Source organism: Cryptomeria japonica, chromosome 8 (genome assembly GCF_030272615.1).
Source record: "Cryptomeria japonica chromosome 8, Sugi_1.0, whole genome shotgun sequence".
In the NCBI taxonomy this organism is placed as follows: Eukaryota; Viridiplantae; Streptophyta; class Pinopsida; order Cupressales; family Cupressaceae; genus Cryptomeria; species Cryptomeria japonica.
In genome coordinates, this window is record NC_081412.1 from 221,161,191 (window position 1) to 221,178,340 (window position 17,150).

The following is a 17,150-nucleotide window of genomic DNA, read 5'->3' on the forward strand; positions in this document are numbered from 1 at the left end:
ATTTTGACATACGGGTTCCGATATTAAGTTCATCTAGCAATCTTTGTATCATTTATCTCTCCTCCGGATCATGGAATGCAATCCAACAAGTTGATATAAAAGTTGAGAACAATTTTTTTTCCAGAAGCTCTTCAACTTCATGTCATGGTCTGTGAAAACTTGATGTTCATTAATCAACACTATCAATTGACATTAACAAAATTTTAAATTCTCAACCACTATCACAGTAACAAGGTTCACAAATCCAAAGTTAACTAAGTATATCAGAAAATCATTTTAGAAAACTATGTAATGTAAAATATAACAAGTAACAAAATTTAAACACACAAAACAAATCACCATCCTAAATAAAACTAATCTTAAAAAAAAGTATGAGCCAAATACATTTGAAAAATATATATATGCAATCTATTTTCATAGAAAACAATGTGAATAGTTAGAGGAATCCTCGATTAGAATTTTAAAAAGTCACAAGCTAAAACAGGCTGGCAAGTCACTTGACCTAAAACTTGCTGTCGAATTTCAGGCAAGTACTCACCAAGTAATTCACCCTAAAATTCACAAGTTTCAGTAGGTTCGTACAAAGATTTGCCTGAATGCCAAAAAAGGCACTACGCAGAACATAGAAAAACACCTCTTTTTTTACATTTTTTGCTTCATTTTTTCATGCTTTTGACAGTTTGACAAGATTCATTGATTTTCCTATGATTTCAACTGATTCCGATTGATTAAGACTGATTTGGTGAATTTGCTGACCACATTTGAAAGGTATATAACTCTTTGTTTTTATTTTCTGATTTTCATTTTTGCTTTTTCCTTTCATTCTTCTTATTTCTAACATATCTAGGGTCTAATCATTTCATTTTTAAAAATTTTCCAATATTTCCTTAGTTTATGAGCTTTGGTCCCCCTTCTTGCTAGGGTTTACAATGTTTAAATTTTTTCTCCCTTTTTGCTAGGATTTCAAATTTCTGATATTGATAGAGATGTAGTGTAAGCAAGTAACCAAAGTAGTGTCAAGGCTAGCAAACCCACTTGCAGATATTAAACACCAACTATAGAGTAAGGAATGATTGCAGATAAGAGGAGGCATCTAAGTTTCCCGTCCGGGTACGGGTGCAGGTACAAGCATTGCAACCCGATACGATGGTATAGAAAATTTTGTTTTACCTTTGGCACGGGTACACACACATGCATAAACACATGTAAATGCATTTATACATACATATATATATATATGTGTGTGTGTGTGTATGTATATATATACACATGTATATGCATATATGTATATATATAGTATATATACGTACATATATGCACATATGTACATATATACCCGATACGATGGTAGAGCAAATTTTGTTTTACCTTGGGTACTGGTACACACATGCATAAACATGTGTAAATGCATATATACATATATGTATGTATATATACACATGTATGTGCATATATGTGTATATATGGTATTTATATATTAGAGTATGTGTGTGTGTGCGTCACACACACGCACACACACACACACATATATGAGAGTATAAATATACATAAATATGTGTGTGTGTGTGTGTGCATATATATATACATATACACACACATATATCTATGCACACACACACACACATGTATACAAATACATACATACATACATATATATATATATATATATATATATATATATATACACAAACATATATATAAATATAAACATTTAAATATCTCATAATTGGCAAAAATAAATATACTCATAAGTTCATAATTCAATGATTTGTAGAATGTCAATACACAATGAAAGTTAGAATCAATATATAATAATCTTCATATTGATCTTCATCAAAAGCATCAATGTCTAACATTTCATTCAATTTCACTTGAACCAGAATGAGTTACAATGCCACTTCCACTAGCCATGTATTGTACAAGCTGCCTCGTCTAATGATTAACATCTAAGTCAACACACTCGAGAGTTGGGTCCCAGTTTCTCATCGCACCCTCATTGTAATCAAATTACTTAAAGCCTTTGATAATACAAACCTTCATGGCATGTGTCACTTTCACAATCTTATCACTTAAGGGCAAAATTATGTACACACGCATTTATTTCTTTTAAAAATCTGTCAAAAAAATAATACATTTCCATGTTGTTTTTGAGAGCCCTTGAGTTCCCTTGTGAACCCACAAAGACCCAAGGTGCTTGGGAGGAACCCTGGGTGAACCCAGTGGGGAACCCAAACCAGATATGAACCCGAACAATACCCACACGGGTACCCTAAGTTTTTAGAGGCATCAATCACCTCAAGTATCACCTTGCACAAACCTCTATCCAAGATGTTCAACTTTATAATTTTGTGAAGCTTGCAATTACAGGATATCAAGACTCTCCTTGCTTTGTATGAGGAAAAGAAAATAGAAAAGGGGAGGAAAGCTAAAGCAATGATAATTGTGATGAAATCTCCTCCATTGTCAAAGGCCAATGTTATGGTCTCTTGTCTAAAAGCTAACAGCTTGCATTTGCGATGAACTACTAAGGTATTTTCAATTTAATTTAATTAATCAAAGAAAATCATACAATAAATTAAACTGAATCATTTTTGTCAATTAGAAAAACAACAATAAGGACACACAGACATGTCAACAACTTTGATTTATCCATGATTGAACTAAATTAAAATTGAAGACTTCTGAAATTGAAAAGCATCAGCATCTGCAGAATACCTCATCATGTAAATCTTGGCCTGAAAGAGGGAGACCTAGAAAGGCCCTCCCTTGACGAACGAAACTGACAAGCAATGATAGATGCATTTGAGTAGTGTCCCTATCCTTAAAATGCTCTGTGCTAGTAAGGTCTTTTATGATATTTATGAAAAAACTAGAATCCTCTATAACTCCTACAAAATATAGCTCCATAAGAAGCTTTAGTGTGCTTCGCTTCTTCATTGCTCTTAAGCTCCGGTCTACATCAGCATCTTCAATAGCTTTACCAGGAAAGAAGACTTTTAAGAGCCCTTGAATCAAAGTGGGTGAAAAATCCTTATACCTCTGATGCAGCAATGAGCAGACCTACAAAATAGAGTGCAATTAATGAGTTATGAGAGCAGTGACAAATAAATTGTTAACTCATGTCATCAAGATTAAGACATTTCAATGCTTTGTGCTCCTCACTGAAAAGGAGGATGGAAAGGTAATACTTCTGCAATTATAAAATATGCAAACAGCTAATTTATAAAATACCAAAGAATAGAAGTTACGACAATAAAGGACCAACTTAATGATCGTGACCAATAACAAATATCTGTATGATCTCTGTAATGACAAGGCAACACTACACATGGAACAAACCTACACCAATCGAAATGCTGAAAACAAATACTGCAAGGAGTGTTACCTCTTTAGAAATTTAAGTGAGGTCAAATGAGTTTCAGATAAACACAACTCAATGTTAAAAAAAAAAAAAAAAAATCCTTCAGGAGCTTTTATTTAAGAATCCACTTGTTTGTTCGAAGCTATTGCTCAAAAAAATGAACCTTAGCTTGGAAATTGGCATTGCAATCTATTCTAACCAGGTCGTCACACTTCAAATACAACTCTTGAAGATAATTTATCAATATAAATGATTCACTGTAAAATAAACGTATGATATTCCTAGAAGAATAAATATTTGTTTAGTTGGAGGATAGAATTGCAACCTATGTTTTTAAATTCAGAGGTGGAGATAATAATAAAATATTTTGAAAAGCACACATCAACAACCTCTGAACTGTAAAATATACAGAGGTGGTAAACATTCCCAAACCATGGAAAGAAAGAAAACAACTAAGAACCAATCTAAAGATGAACTTAGCTTCCACCAATTCCAGTGCTTCAGAGAAATGTAAAAATACTAAACTACTTTGTTCATCTTTAGATAAAATTTGAAAACCACTAAATCCTCTCCTCCAAGATAGAATTTGATGATGTTTCACAAGGCAGTCCAAGGGCCTTAGAAGCCAATTGTGTGATAAAGGACTCTTCAAAGTTTCTTGTCCGAGCTGTCTCAAGGAGATTGAGCTCTTCAGGTGGTGATGCGGTGTAAGATCTTCCTGCAGATTGTAGGACTAAGTTACCGGGTGCCGCAATCTGAGCCCAGAGACAGGTCCGGATTTGCGCCAGGTCCTAGTGCGGGTTCAGTTCGGCTTTGGGTTCGGCGTGGCTCTGAGTCAGCAGTCAAGAACAGCAAGAGAGAAGCCCCAGTGGAAATGAAATTCATCCTGCCCTGACCGACTCAGATGGCAAGAATTCCAGTTACTGGTAGTAGCATCTATAATCATCTGAAAGAGTCTTTATTTCAATCACTTCAATAATCTTCTGATGATCAATATAAAAATTCTCTGTAAAATAAAATCCAAATTTACAAACAAAACTGAATTAGGGTTTTCGGGCATCAAGGGGGTTGAATATAGTTTGAATTTTATACATCTTTGGTGTAATATGTGGAAAGAAAAGACGATGCGCAAGATTATGCCAATATTGGGTCCTGAAAATGTTGATTGTGGAAGGCAGTTTTATAAAAGATAGATGAAATCGAAAACTTCGGAAAAGATTCACGGCCAATCGCTAACACTCCACACATATTAAAATAAACCTTAAGTTCCTTCGATGCCAATATTGCCGATAGTTCTGCTTATATAATATACTCTTCACACACACTTAAACATATTAGAATGTATTCAAATTTCATAATATTTTTTATTTTTTTTATTTTTATACTGTATACATTTTAATTTAATAAGTGTAAAATATTTATATTAATATTAAATATAATGTAGTATTATTTTGTTTTAATAAATGATACATTTTGACTATTTTATTTTGTAATCTAATTTAATTTCAATATACATACATACATATATTACATTGTTTATGTACTAACGAACACAAACTCCTTTTCAAAACTATGCCGAACCGGCAAAATGGATTCTCAAAACTGAACCGATGCCCAAACCTGAACTGGCAACTTAGTTGTAGGATCATAATACTCAATGCTATTCATAATTATGGATCTATGGACTGGAAATTCGAGAAAATTGTTAGGGAGGCTTGGCACGTTTTGGACTGTTTGGATTCCTTTTCCTTTCGTCATTTCTATATAGAAGTAAATATATGTATGTATATATTACATTGTTTATGTACTAACGAACACAAACTCCTTTTCAAAACTATGCCGAACCGGCAAAATGGATTCTCAAAACTGAACCGATGCCCAAACCTGAACTGGCAACTTAGTTGTAGGATCATAATATTCAATGCTATTCATAATTATGGATCTATGGACTGGAAATTGGAGAAAATTGTTAGTGAGGCTTGGCACGTTTTGGACTGTTTGGATTCCTTTTCCTTTCGTCATTTCTATATAGAAGTAAATTGGCTTGCTGAATTTTTAGCAAATTATGAAATCGATTCAAGTGGAGATTTACTAATTGATAACAATATGAATAGGTGTAATGGCTTAGAGGCAGTGTGAGGCACCGTGACCCATACAGCATCTATCAGTTTATATTTCCTTCTTTAATTAATTATTGCATAATCAATAGGACATCATTCTTTCCTTTGATTGTCTTTCCAACACTTGTCACACACAAAAGGGATTATGGAGACAGCTAAGATGGATTTCACTTTTTTATTCAGGGGCTTTTGTTTGAAGTTTGTATCTTTTCTTCATGTTTTATCTGTCATTACAATGGAGCCAAACGTTCATCTCTACATTGAGAGTTGAGTGATGTCATTTAGGGGACCAGTCTCAGACCTGTATTTCAGTAAGGTTTTCATGCTGCAGTCTGGCTCAATTGGAATGGCAGTAAAGGAGATAATTGGGTCTAATTTTCTGGAGGCAGAAACTAAGAGCAAGGTCGATTTTAATCTCTCTTACATTTGTCTAAAACCTCCATTTCATTAAAGGCCCTAAGGATCTGGTGTAAGCATTGACCACTCATTATGTGAAAAAAAAATTCAGAGATGGCCTTGAGAAGGCCCTTGAGGTAATAGAAGCTTTTTCTTGAAATCTATTCCCTGTATCTGGCTACAAATTTCAAAGGTTGGTTTCTATAGGGCTGTTCAAACTTCAGAGTTCTAGAAAAAATGCAATCTGATAAAAGGTCATGAAGATTGTTCTCGTGGTGTTGATCTGGCTTACTTCCAGGCTCTTTTTAAGTCTTCTTCCACACATTTCAGCAGTTACAGTGCTAATCAAGACAAAAAAGGCAATTAATCTGTTGGTCATAAAGGCAATTCTGTTGTAAGAAAATGTTGGTCCTCAGCTGATGATCAAGCTGGAATAGGTTCCTTCTGATGTAGAGTTAATCTCCCTTTAGCTTCTTATCTAGATTTTTTGGTTATGGTTCATTGTCAAACTTAGTCTCGTTTTGTATAGTATGGAGGAACATTCGGTATAATTGGAGACTCTCAATAATTAATATTATGGTGAGCTTGGCCTGCTAATGGCAAATCTTTTTGTACTATATTTTTATTTTATTATTAATATAATGGGAAAGGGCCCAATATATCTATTCACGTTCAAATAAATTCTGCACTAAATTACTTAATCGCTACAAATTGAAAATCAAATATAGGGTTATTGAATACAAAAAAAGAAGAGAGTGTCACTAACAGATTTTTCTTCAACAACTGTATTCCATTTCATGTGTCACAATCTCTTTATTCCAGAGACTTTTGTCACAGCATGAAAACAAGGCTCATCTCAGCATAATCAAATTGAGAGCCACCATCTTGGAAAAAAGTATTCCAAAATTAAGTTCTTGATGTTGAAGATGAATGTCACATAAGTGTCACATGGGCATTCTATCAGTAACGATGGGTTAACAGACATAGTCACATAAGCAATGCCCACTCATGAATGCCATAGTTCTATTTAATTAAGGCAATGCCCACTCATGAATGCCATAGTTCTATTTCATGAAGGCAATGCCCACTCATGAATGCCATAGTTGTATTTAACGACGGCAATGCCCACTCATGAATGCCATAGTTGTATTTAAAAAAGGCTTCTATAAGATAAGCCAGTACTAGGAAGAGACATTTGTCACTCCAAAAATGTTTTAAGCCTTTCGGTAGAAGTTGGCATTCCTAAAGGAACTGTCATAATAAACAATAAATAGCTAACTATATATTTTTTTCAACAGTCAAACAATATCATATGTACAAGGTAGTAATGTAGGACATGATAAGCAGTGAATCTGAGTGAAGAGTGAGAAAAGAAATAAGGTCCAAAATCAATCACCTGCACAGCTGCATTGATGTCTGAACTTCTAAGTTTTGCATCACAAATGGCTGTTACGGCTTCGCTCACAAATTTGCTCACGTTCACTGATTTAAGTTCTTCCAAAAGTCCTTCTCGCTGCTCTTCATTTATCTGTTTTAGTTTTTTTATGACTGCTGTATTACGCTTGATGCTAGAATCAAGAGTCCTTAGAAATCCTGAATCTGTAAAATATAAAACGAATGTTTCTTTGAAACAACAGGAAGAAGCAATAATAATGTTATCATTAGAATCTACTATCAACCATAAATAACTTCAGCAATAAATAAAAGAAGACACCCATTCTTTCTAGATGGAAGAATGCACAGTTCACTAATATTTATCATCTCCATAAATATAAATTGCATTGACAGCCAGCAGACTTTGAAATTGAACACAAGCAGGAAAATCATATTAAATAAGCAGCAAATTGCAACAAGAATCGACAAATTTCATTTCCTGAAACTGTTCAAAAAACAATCCCATGCTCAAGATAACTTCTGAATTCATCAAAATTGTTCTAAAATTATTAATTTTCAGATCCTGATGATTCACTGAAATGTCTGTCCTACCATAAGCAATCTAATCTTGTATCATCAGGAAAAAATCAACCATAGTAGTTTTTCTACAATATAATTTCGGTTTTCATTTCAATATACCTCCTGTACCTCACTCAAAAATGTCATATAGAGTGTTTCTAAATCTGTCTCAAAAATAACTGAAATATTCTTCAAAAGGTAGGGCAAGGTGGTCTCCAACAGAATAGTAAGCCATAAAAGTAATATATTTAGCCTACAGAAGGTCAATTCCTTCACTCCAAGAGACCTGCACCTGCACAGTTATTCTGCAATAATCACACTCATATGAGAAGAAAATGGTGACAAAATGCTTAATAAAAAGCATATATACAGGCTCAGTGAGTCCCAACGTGAGCAAGGGAAACCAAGGTCCAAGGACTTGAGACCTGAGTACCTGGTGAGTTTGGTCAAACTCATTGGACACAAAAAGTCCTGCTGAGAAGACGCAGTTTCACAATTGCAGTATGAAAAACAAAAATATAAATAAGGTAAAAGAAAAACCTAATGCCTTAACATGATCTCTAAGACTCTAGAAACACTAATTTCAAGTGCAAGCACAAAACATGATCTCTAAGACTCTAAAAAAACACTCATTTCATGTGCAAGCAAAAGGAAGAGAAGAGAAAAAATGTTGAAGCTAAAATCACATGCCATTGAGGAAAAAAACCAGCAAACAACTTGAGCAACAAGTATTAATTGAATACCATTTGGCCAAGTTTGTAGCAGCCATCACTGCATGTAAAGGAGCCTACAGTGCATTTGGAAGAGCCCACCATTTACTTCAACCAACCAACCATCAATTCGAAGCAAATTTGAAAAAGCATTTTTGTATTTTCAATTTTCAATTTGTGTTTGTTCTAAATTTCATTTGTCTTCTACACTCATTTTTGTTTTTTTCATTTTAAATTCATGGAACAAACCTGTTGACGTGTATTTTGTACACAATCATACACAGAATAAAATACCGACAGGCATCTTATCCTCTCTTGAGAAAATAGTCTCTAACTGCTGAAGATCTGCAAAAAGGATCAGTTAGGTGGACTCCAAGGTTCTTTTAGTGGGGTCTCCACGTGTGGACAAGCTTTTTTAGTGGTATGATGTGATTTGCTGTTTCCTTCAAGGCTTCTTACGGATTCAATGGTTCGAAGATTTTACTAATCTAAAAGGAACTTTCAAAAAAAAATGGAAAAAGGACAGGGTTTGAGTAAATCTAATCTAGTCTAATCCTATGAATGACTTAGCATGAATGAGATTCGGCAAGACTCAACCAACTTCAATTTTGCCATAAGATAACAACTCAACTGAAATTAGTGCGATCTTCTAAGGTAATAATGATGTTCAATGCATCAAAGACCAAGGACACTACTACGAAGGTACATATCCTAGATGCGAAAATGCTTGAAGGTTAAGGACTCAAAGTGTTTTCCAGTCGACCACGCAAGGCGTTCCTACAATCAGCAAGAAGCTAGTGGTTTGGATTGCGAATCCTACCAAATATCAAATCTCACACTTAGTCTTTCAAATTAACAAACTACTTTGATTGAGCGTGATTCAAGTACATCCAACAACCATGAAGATAACTCAAGAAACTTGCAACAAAACACCATAACTTCAATATTTTATTGATTTCCAAGTCATCATATACAACAATTGCTTGAATTTCTCTCTTCAAGACTCAATCTTGCTACAAAATAAAAATTGCTTACAACTCTAATCTCTCTATTTCACTCTTAACTCTATTCTCTATTAACTGACTCCAAATAAAATGAAAAATGGGGGTATAAATAGCATCCCCAATTACAATGAAAGGTCCAGATTGAAAGTAAATCAACGGACAAGATCATGACACCTAAACCCTAATTAGGGTTTGTTACAAATGACCTCCTTTTTACTGAACAATATTAAATACATAGCCAAATATTAAATTTGGCACAAAAATCTAGGAGGTATCAACCAATGAGAAATAAGATGTCATGTCATCTGTAACAACCTTTCATTTAGAATCTTATTCCCTTTCCAATTTTCCTTCTTAGCATATGCAATGAATTTTGTCACGATTCCTTCGATTTCTGTGATTGGAATCTCGGGAAGATTCTTGATACTCTCTTCTAAGTGGATAACCTGATCAAATGCATCTAGAAGAGCTGAGTCCCAAGTAGGTTCAAGTTCCTTTGTTCTATCAATCAGGAGCATGGTGGCATACATTTGATCATACTGCTCATCTGTAACATCTGCGTCCTTGCGAAAGATGATCTTGATTCTATCCTCAAATTCTTGTAAATCCACATCTGTCTCGACCTCGATCCCTCTGCCAAGAATGGTACGAAGTACCTCAAATACTCTGTCCTAGATCGGATTGATCACCTCCTCAACTTGACCACATCTAACACTGATGTCCTCAAAGAGAACACTCTTTATATGGAGTAAGGTTGACCACTGAAACAAACTGTGAGAATCACCTTCCAAGATCTTCTCTTGTGCTAAAATTCTTCTAGATGTATGTCTTATAACTTTCAAGACAGGGATGACAACGTCCTTGGTATGGGCAAATGCAGCTACTGTTGCCATCAATCTGTGGATTATCTCAAGAACTTGGATAGCCTGGTGGGTGATCTTCGACATCCTTGTAATAAACTCAATGGCCACCGTGTGAGATCTATCCATCCAATTACATGTACGCTGGACCAGGTTCCTGAATCTTTCTGCCTCACTGATTGATTGAAGGGGCAATGCCTGCAATGGTGATCTAACTGGATCCTGACGTCCCAAAGGTTCATTGATGTGACTGAAATATGTCCTCCATGCACCGACCTCTCTCTCAAGCTTTCTATTCTTTTCTACTTCTTCTCTAAGCTTGTCCTTCAATGCCTCAAATGTGTCGGTGGCATCATCTAGAGTCTGCTCTGCTGTGGATGGTCCCAACTCAATAGTCTGTATATGATAGTCTTCTGCTAGGATCTCACCCTCATATTTGTCTGCTGCCGGTGTAGCTATCTGCAGTTTTCTAGATCCAGTCTCATCTCGAATCATCTTGGACATCTTTGTAGCCTTCTTCTTCTCTGTTGTCATATGTGAGCGTCCAACAAGGCTCTCTAGATCAATTGCACTGTCCTCGTCCTCAATTACGATCACCTTAGTCAATCTTTCCTTCAACCAATCTGGGATATTTGATCTTGTCTCTTGAACTTGAATTTCTTTGTGTACTACTTCTTCTTGTCTGGGAGGAGATGTTACTTCATTATCATTATCTAAATCATAGTCTTGGAGAGATCCATCGGATGAAACATGCTGTGCCTGTTCTTCCTCCTGTCTGTCATTCTGTACCATCGATTCCATGGATTCTTCCACTCGAACTGTTCTATCTTCTGGCCTGGAAGAAATACCTGGTGTTTGATCTTTGTTGGCACCTTGTTTTTTCTTGGAAGGCTCTTTCTTTTCTGATCTTTCCTTTCTCTTTGAACCTCTCGAATGGAGATTGCCCTCACTGGCACATCGAAGGTTACCTTCACCTGAATTCCTAGGATTAGGATTGCCTTCACTAACACTGGCTCCACCTTCGGCTGGCTTTTCTTCCAAAGTAAAAGACATGGCTATGCCTTGTTCTCTCAACTTCTGATGTTGAATGTCTACCCATCTGCGAGTACAAGACAAGACTGGTGCCATCAAATCATCTAAATCCACGGCCTCGGGCTCATTCCAATTCAAACTTATTGTTTTGCTTTCTCTATCATATGAAGATTGGATATGCCTGCCGTTGTCCTGAGCTTGGTCGGCCACTCTGTAAATTTTACATTTCCTGATGAAATCCAAAGGCAATCTAGAATGTATCTTGCGTTTCACTTCAAGATCATCTAGGAGATTCATCATAAAATCTTCAATCTGGTACTCATGTCTAAATCTTCTACCGACTGTCTCCTCTAAATGTCCATGAGGATCAAAACTATTCCTCCAAGCAAAAGATGAAAAAGGATACAAGGCTAACTCCCTCTCTGCGTCATCCATGGCTGAGACATTGGGACATACCTCAACTGAATTACCCAAAGTAATAGGTACCTGAACTCCATTCTGATGTCTGTGTCTGAATGCCTTCACATATGCTGCCAACTGCCTTGTTACTTCAAGTAACACAATTCTATCTGTCGGGTACCTCGGCAACATGTATGGAGGTAAAGGACATCCATACACTCTAATGTAAGTGAACTTGGGAAACTGAATGAACCAAGCACCGTACCTCTTGATTAACTCCTGGGCATCCTGAGATAATCTGTTGTGAATCCCTCCTTGCAGCGTCCTGGTGATGTTCATCGTGAAAGTATCATTGATTAACTTGTAGTTCTTCCCTGGTGGATGATGCAAGTAGGTATAGGATTCACAAACTCTGACCTCGCCGGGTCCTCTTCCAATCACTCCTCTGTGAGGTAGTCCTGCGTACTCAACGCTCCTGATTAAGGCATAGATGACGTATGAACTCATGTGGAAGGACTTAGTAGCCCTGAGTCTTCTCAACTGTACGTCTAAGCAATGGCTAATTATCCTAGCCCAATGTATTGTACCCTTTCCTTGAACAATCACCTGGATGAAGTAAAACATCCATTTCTCAAAATAGAAGGCATGAGGTGCCCCTGTAACTCTGTTGAGCATGGTAATCAAATCTCTGTACTCCTCTTGGAAATCAATCCGGTGTGGTGTGTTCGGTACTTTGCTCAGACGGGGACGACTCTTGAGTAGCCAGTTCTTGTTGATTATGCTTAGACAAGCATCTGGATCATCATCGTACACTGATCTGGCTCCTTCAATGCTCTTGTATATCATGTCCCTGTGCTCTGGAAGATGGAAGGCTTCACTTATGGCCTCCTCTGAAAGGTACGCCAAAGTGTTTCCCTCATTGGACACAATTGTCCTGGACTGTGGATTGTAGTGACGGGCACACTCGATCATCAACTCGTGGCACTGAATAGCTGGAGGAAAACCGGCCGCCTTGATAATGCCACTCTCTATTATTCTCCGGGCGACAGGTGATGGCTTGCCGATGTAAGGGACCTCTCGAAACTTCTTCGTGCTAAAGTTCCCCAAGTTTGTATCTCCAATGTTGCTCCACTTGGACACGATCTTGGTCTCCACTTCTTCAGTCTTCTGATCTTCTTTCATGAGAGCCGAGCGACTGGTGGATGCTCCCGCCTTTGGGGTCGCCATACCTACACAACATTTCATTATAAGAAATAGATTTTGCAATAAATAACGTAGATAAGAGAGATAGATTTTAGGAAACCTCATGATAAGTCCCTAGAGTTATCATTTCCTAAAATACAACGATTGAGCTAAGAGATTTAAAATTCAAAATTTGAAATATGACGATGAATGAATAAAACAATAATAATTAAATCGCCATACCTCGATAGAGAGCTAACTCTAGAATGCAAAAACAAAATTTGCCTAGGCAAAATTGAGGTATAAAGATAATCTTCAATATGATCCCCTCAAATTTGATTTCGCCACCTCTGAGAGAGAATGTGATCTTCAATTATCACCTTGGACGTGGTCTCAAATGGATCTTCAAATTCGCTCTTGGTGTGGTCTTCGAATTCGCACCACCTTTGATCTTCAATGCAATTCGCACCTCTTCAAACACACTTCGCCCGCCTCACACCACCTTGGGAATGTCTACGCCACCTTTGGTTTGAAGTCGCACCACCTTTGGAATGTCTACGCCACCTTTGGTTTGAAGTCGCACCACCTTTGGAGTGTCTTCGCCACCTTGGATAAATGAAACTCGCACTATATTCGCCTCTTGTCAACTCGCATGAAGGAAGGTAAAATAATGATGTAGAAAATGATAATTCCACCCCCCTTATATAGCGCTTGCATCCTTTACCCCTTAGGCCGACTTAATAAAAATAAAACCATTTTTTAAATGATTTGCAATGACATAACAAGGCCGACCTCCATATATGAGCGCTCAAATCGATTTTTTTTATTAATTAAATAATTAACTATTAATGCCTTGCGTTTTTAAATTGCAAATTTCGATTTTTAAATAAGGCAAAAATAATTAATAAATGTTAACGCCATATTAAATGCCAATAAAAAATGGATTTTCAATTTTTTAAATTGATTTAGCATTTAAAGAAAATTTGAATTGTTTAATTTGGCGCCAAAAAATATGAAAATAAAGGGACGTACCTCATCGCTCTGGTCCCTTGAAGAGAGACAGGAGCGATCCATGATTTTTGGCATGATTCTTGCGTTTTCAACATTCAACCCCTTCATTTCCACGTCCCAAATCGATCATCTGGTGGTCCTTCGAACTTGAATTTCTTCCTTGTGCGAGCAAGTGCATCCCATGACCATTATCGCCCTGGTCCCTTGGAGAGGGACAGGAGCGATCTCCATGTTTTTGCTTGAAATTCTTCATTTTGGTACGATCCTTTCCTTGCATCATCTTTTGAATGTCATTTAAAACCCTGTGCGTCCTTGATTTTCAAAGAATATCATGCGCTTTGTCTAACATCGCCCTTGTCCCTTGGAGAGGGACAGGAGCGATTTCCATGTCTTCACGTTCACCTTGCATTTTTGTCCTTCGAAATATCATTGCTCGTGTCCTTTGCGCTTATTTCCATTGGCTTTCATTGTGTGTTTGGATGCATTAAAGGGACCATCGCCCTTGTCCCTTGGAGAGGGACAGGAGCGATCCATTATTTCTCCTTGATCTTGGCGACTTTTAAACTTCGATCTCCTTTGCAATGTCCTTCAAACGTTGTCCTTCGCATTTCCTAACCTCGCTTTGCCTTGATCTTTGAAGGAACGGGAGTGTTTTAATAGCATCGCCTTGGTCCTTGCCCAAAGGACAGGAGCGATGGGAGACTTTTACCTTGATTAGCAATGTTTGGACGTTTTGAACTCTTGCAAATTATCTTCAAACGATGTCCTGGAGTATATGTAATCTTGTGTATCTTTGTCTTTACGTAAATTTTGCATGGATTAATCTAATATATCAATATCGCTCTAGTCCCTTCCTGAGGGACAGGAGCGAAGTTCATCATAACATGCTTGTTCTTGTTTGTACCAACTTGCAATTATCTTCATTGCGTGGAATGATGTCCTTTCGACCCTTTTGGTAACTTGAAACTTGTTTGCCTTTTGAAATTTACGCCATTATGTAGATATCGCTCTAGTCCCTTGGAGAGGGACAGGAGCGATCTAGGTCTTTAGAGTGCAAATCCTTCCATGTGATGACCTTTGCAACGTTGCGCTTGATGGAAATGCCTTGAAATGTCCTCGCCACCCTTCGTCCTGGCTTGGATCGGCCTTGAACCTTGGAGGGACGACCTTGAACTTTGGAGGGACGACCTTGAACTTTGGAGGGACGTATCATCACCATTGTATTGCCCTGGTCCCTTGGAGAGGGACAGGAGCGATCCTTCCCTGGTGGCTTTCATCTCACTTTGCCATGCTCTAAGTTTATATTCAACGGATTCGTTCTTCTTTACTCTATCCGTCCATGCCTTGACATTGTTTGTAATTTTGCAAAAAAAGCAATTATATCAAAAATCGCTCTGGTCCCTTCCTGAGGGACAGGAGCGAACTAGGCATTTAACACTGGTATGGACGTCCCAAAAATCTTCAATTTATATTCAATGTGCTCATCTCATGTTTTCCCTTGTTTTTGAACGTAAACTTGCCTCGACCCTTGTCTGGATTTTGCAAAATGAAGGAAATCGCTCTGGTCCCTGGGAGAGGGACGAGAGCTACAAGGTACCTCGCCCTGGTCCCTTGGAGAGGGACAGGAGCGATTTAGTCAATATAGGTCATTTTCCTTCGTTTTTTGCATCTCAAATTATATTCATTTGGCAAAGTATCTTCCTTCGGACGTCCTCAAATCATTAAGTTCTCAAAATCTTGCAAGGACAAGGCGAAATTTGAATTGTAGCCCCGGTCCTTCACTGAGGGACAGGGGCGATTTTCTTCCTGGAGACATTTCTGTGCTCATAAAAATCTTCAATTTATATTCAAATGAAAGATCTTGTCGTTCTCTATCATTTCAAACGTAAAATTTGTCCGGACTCTACAAGGATGATGAGATATTTGAAAATGAGCTCCCGTCCTTCACTGAGGGACAGGAGCGATTTTGCTCCTACAGGCCAAAATAACAAGATTTTTCACATTTCCACACTTCACGAGGCGAAAACAAATCAATTCCAATACCTAGGATCAAAATTCAAAAAAGTCAAAAATTTGGTCAAAATATTCAATCAGACAAAAATTCACATTGACGGTCAACACTTAGACAAGTTTAAGCTCTGCATGAACATTCCAATTGAAAATTAGACCATTTTGGCGAAATCATTGCATTCAAAATTTGCATTCTAGAAAAGAAAGCTCAAAAGCTCTCAAAAATGACTGGATTTTGGCTTGAAAAGGCAAAATTTAAAACCCTAAGGCTTAGCCCTAAATCCAGACAACTAACTGACTAACAAAACCCTAAAAACGAAAGCGAAAACAAGCGAAAAACAAGCAAAAAGAGGGGGTCCCCATTTGCGATGGGGCGATGTGTGAAATGGTCACAACAAAACCCTAGCTATTTTTTATCTTTTTTTTAATCACAAACCCTAACTTTTTTCTATTTGATTATCTAAATTTAACTAAAAACCCTAAATGTTAATTTAGTTTTCATTTATTTGTTGAGTATTTCACATTTATAAATTGTTCTAATTTCAGCCCTATTTAGAAAAAATAAGCAAAATTTTATTTGAATACAAGCAGCGCTATTTAATTTGAAGTTGAAAAGAGAGAGAGAGAGAGAGAGAGAGAGAGCACAACAGCAGTTTCCAGAAATAAAAACATACATAGAGAGAGATCGATACTGACAAACCAGCACATCCCACCCTTCGACTTAATCTTGGGCATGCTTGTGATTTTAATCTAATTTCAAATGTTACAACAATTTGTTTTCTGCAAGCCTAGCAAAGATATAAAGGAGCACCCAACATTTTGAAATAGCAAAAAGATACATGCTATGGGTTTGATTCAACATACTGCGTACAACACATGACACTAAATTATAGAAACAACATGGGTTATAAAAACAATGACGCACATTCAAAGGAATGAACATAGCAAACATGTGTGATACTGTAATGCAGATAAAGCTTTATTATACCTAAAAAAAATTCAAAATGCTAGCAATCTCTATTTTGAAAAGATGTGATGCTAAAGCATTTTGTCATTTTGTCTTTTTCAACTATATCAAGAAATGAGATGACTCAAAAGAGGAAAATGAAGAG

The 17,150-nt window shown here is 36.9% G+C and overlaps 1 protein-coding gene across 1 annotated transcript in view; it reads right to left on the reverse strand.

Annotated features, from left to right (window-relative positions):
- LOC131027596 (regulator of nonsense transcripts UPF2) overlaps window positions 1-17,150 on the reverse strand; it is a 159,750-nt gene that overhangs the window by 128,064 nt on the left and 14,536 nt on the right. Inside the window, exons 3-4 of the mRNA XM_057957665.2 lie at window positions 7,274-7,476; window positions 2,716-3,060 (exon numbers count right to left, since the gene is read on the reverse strand). Coding sequence (XP_057813648.2) covers window positions 2,716-3,060; window positions 7,274-7,476 — 548 coding nt within the window. The remainder of the gene's footprint in view (window positions 1-2,715; window positions 3,061-7,273; window positions 7,477-17,150) is intronic.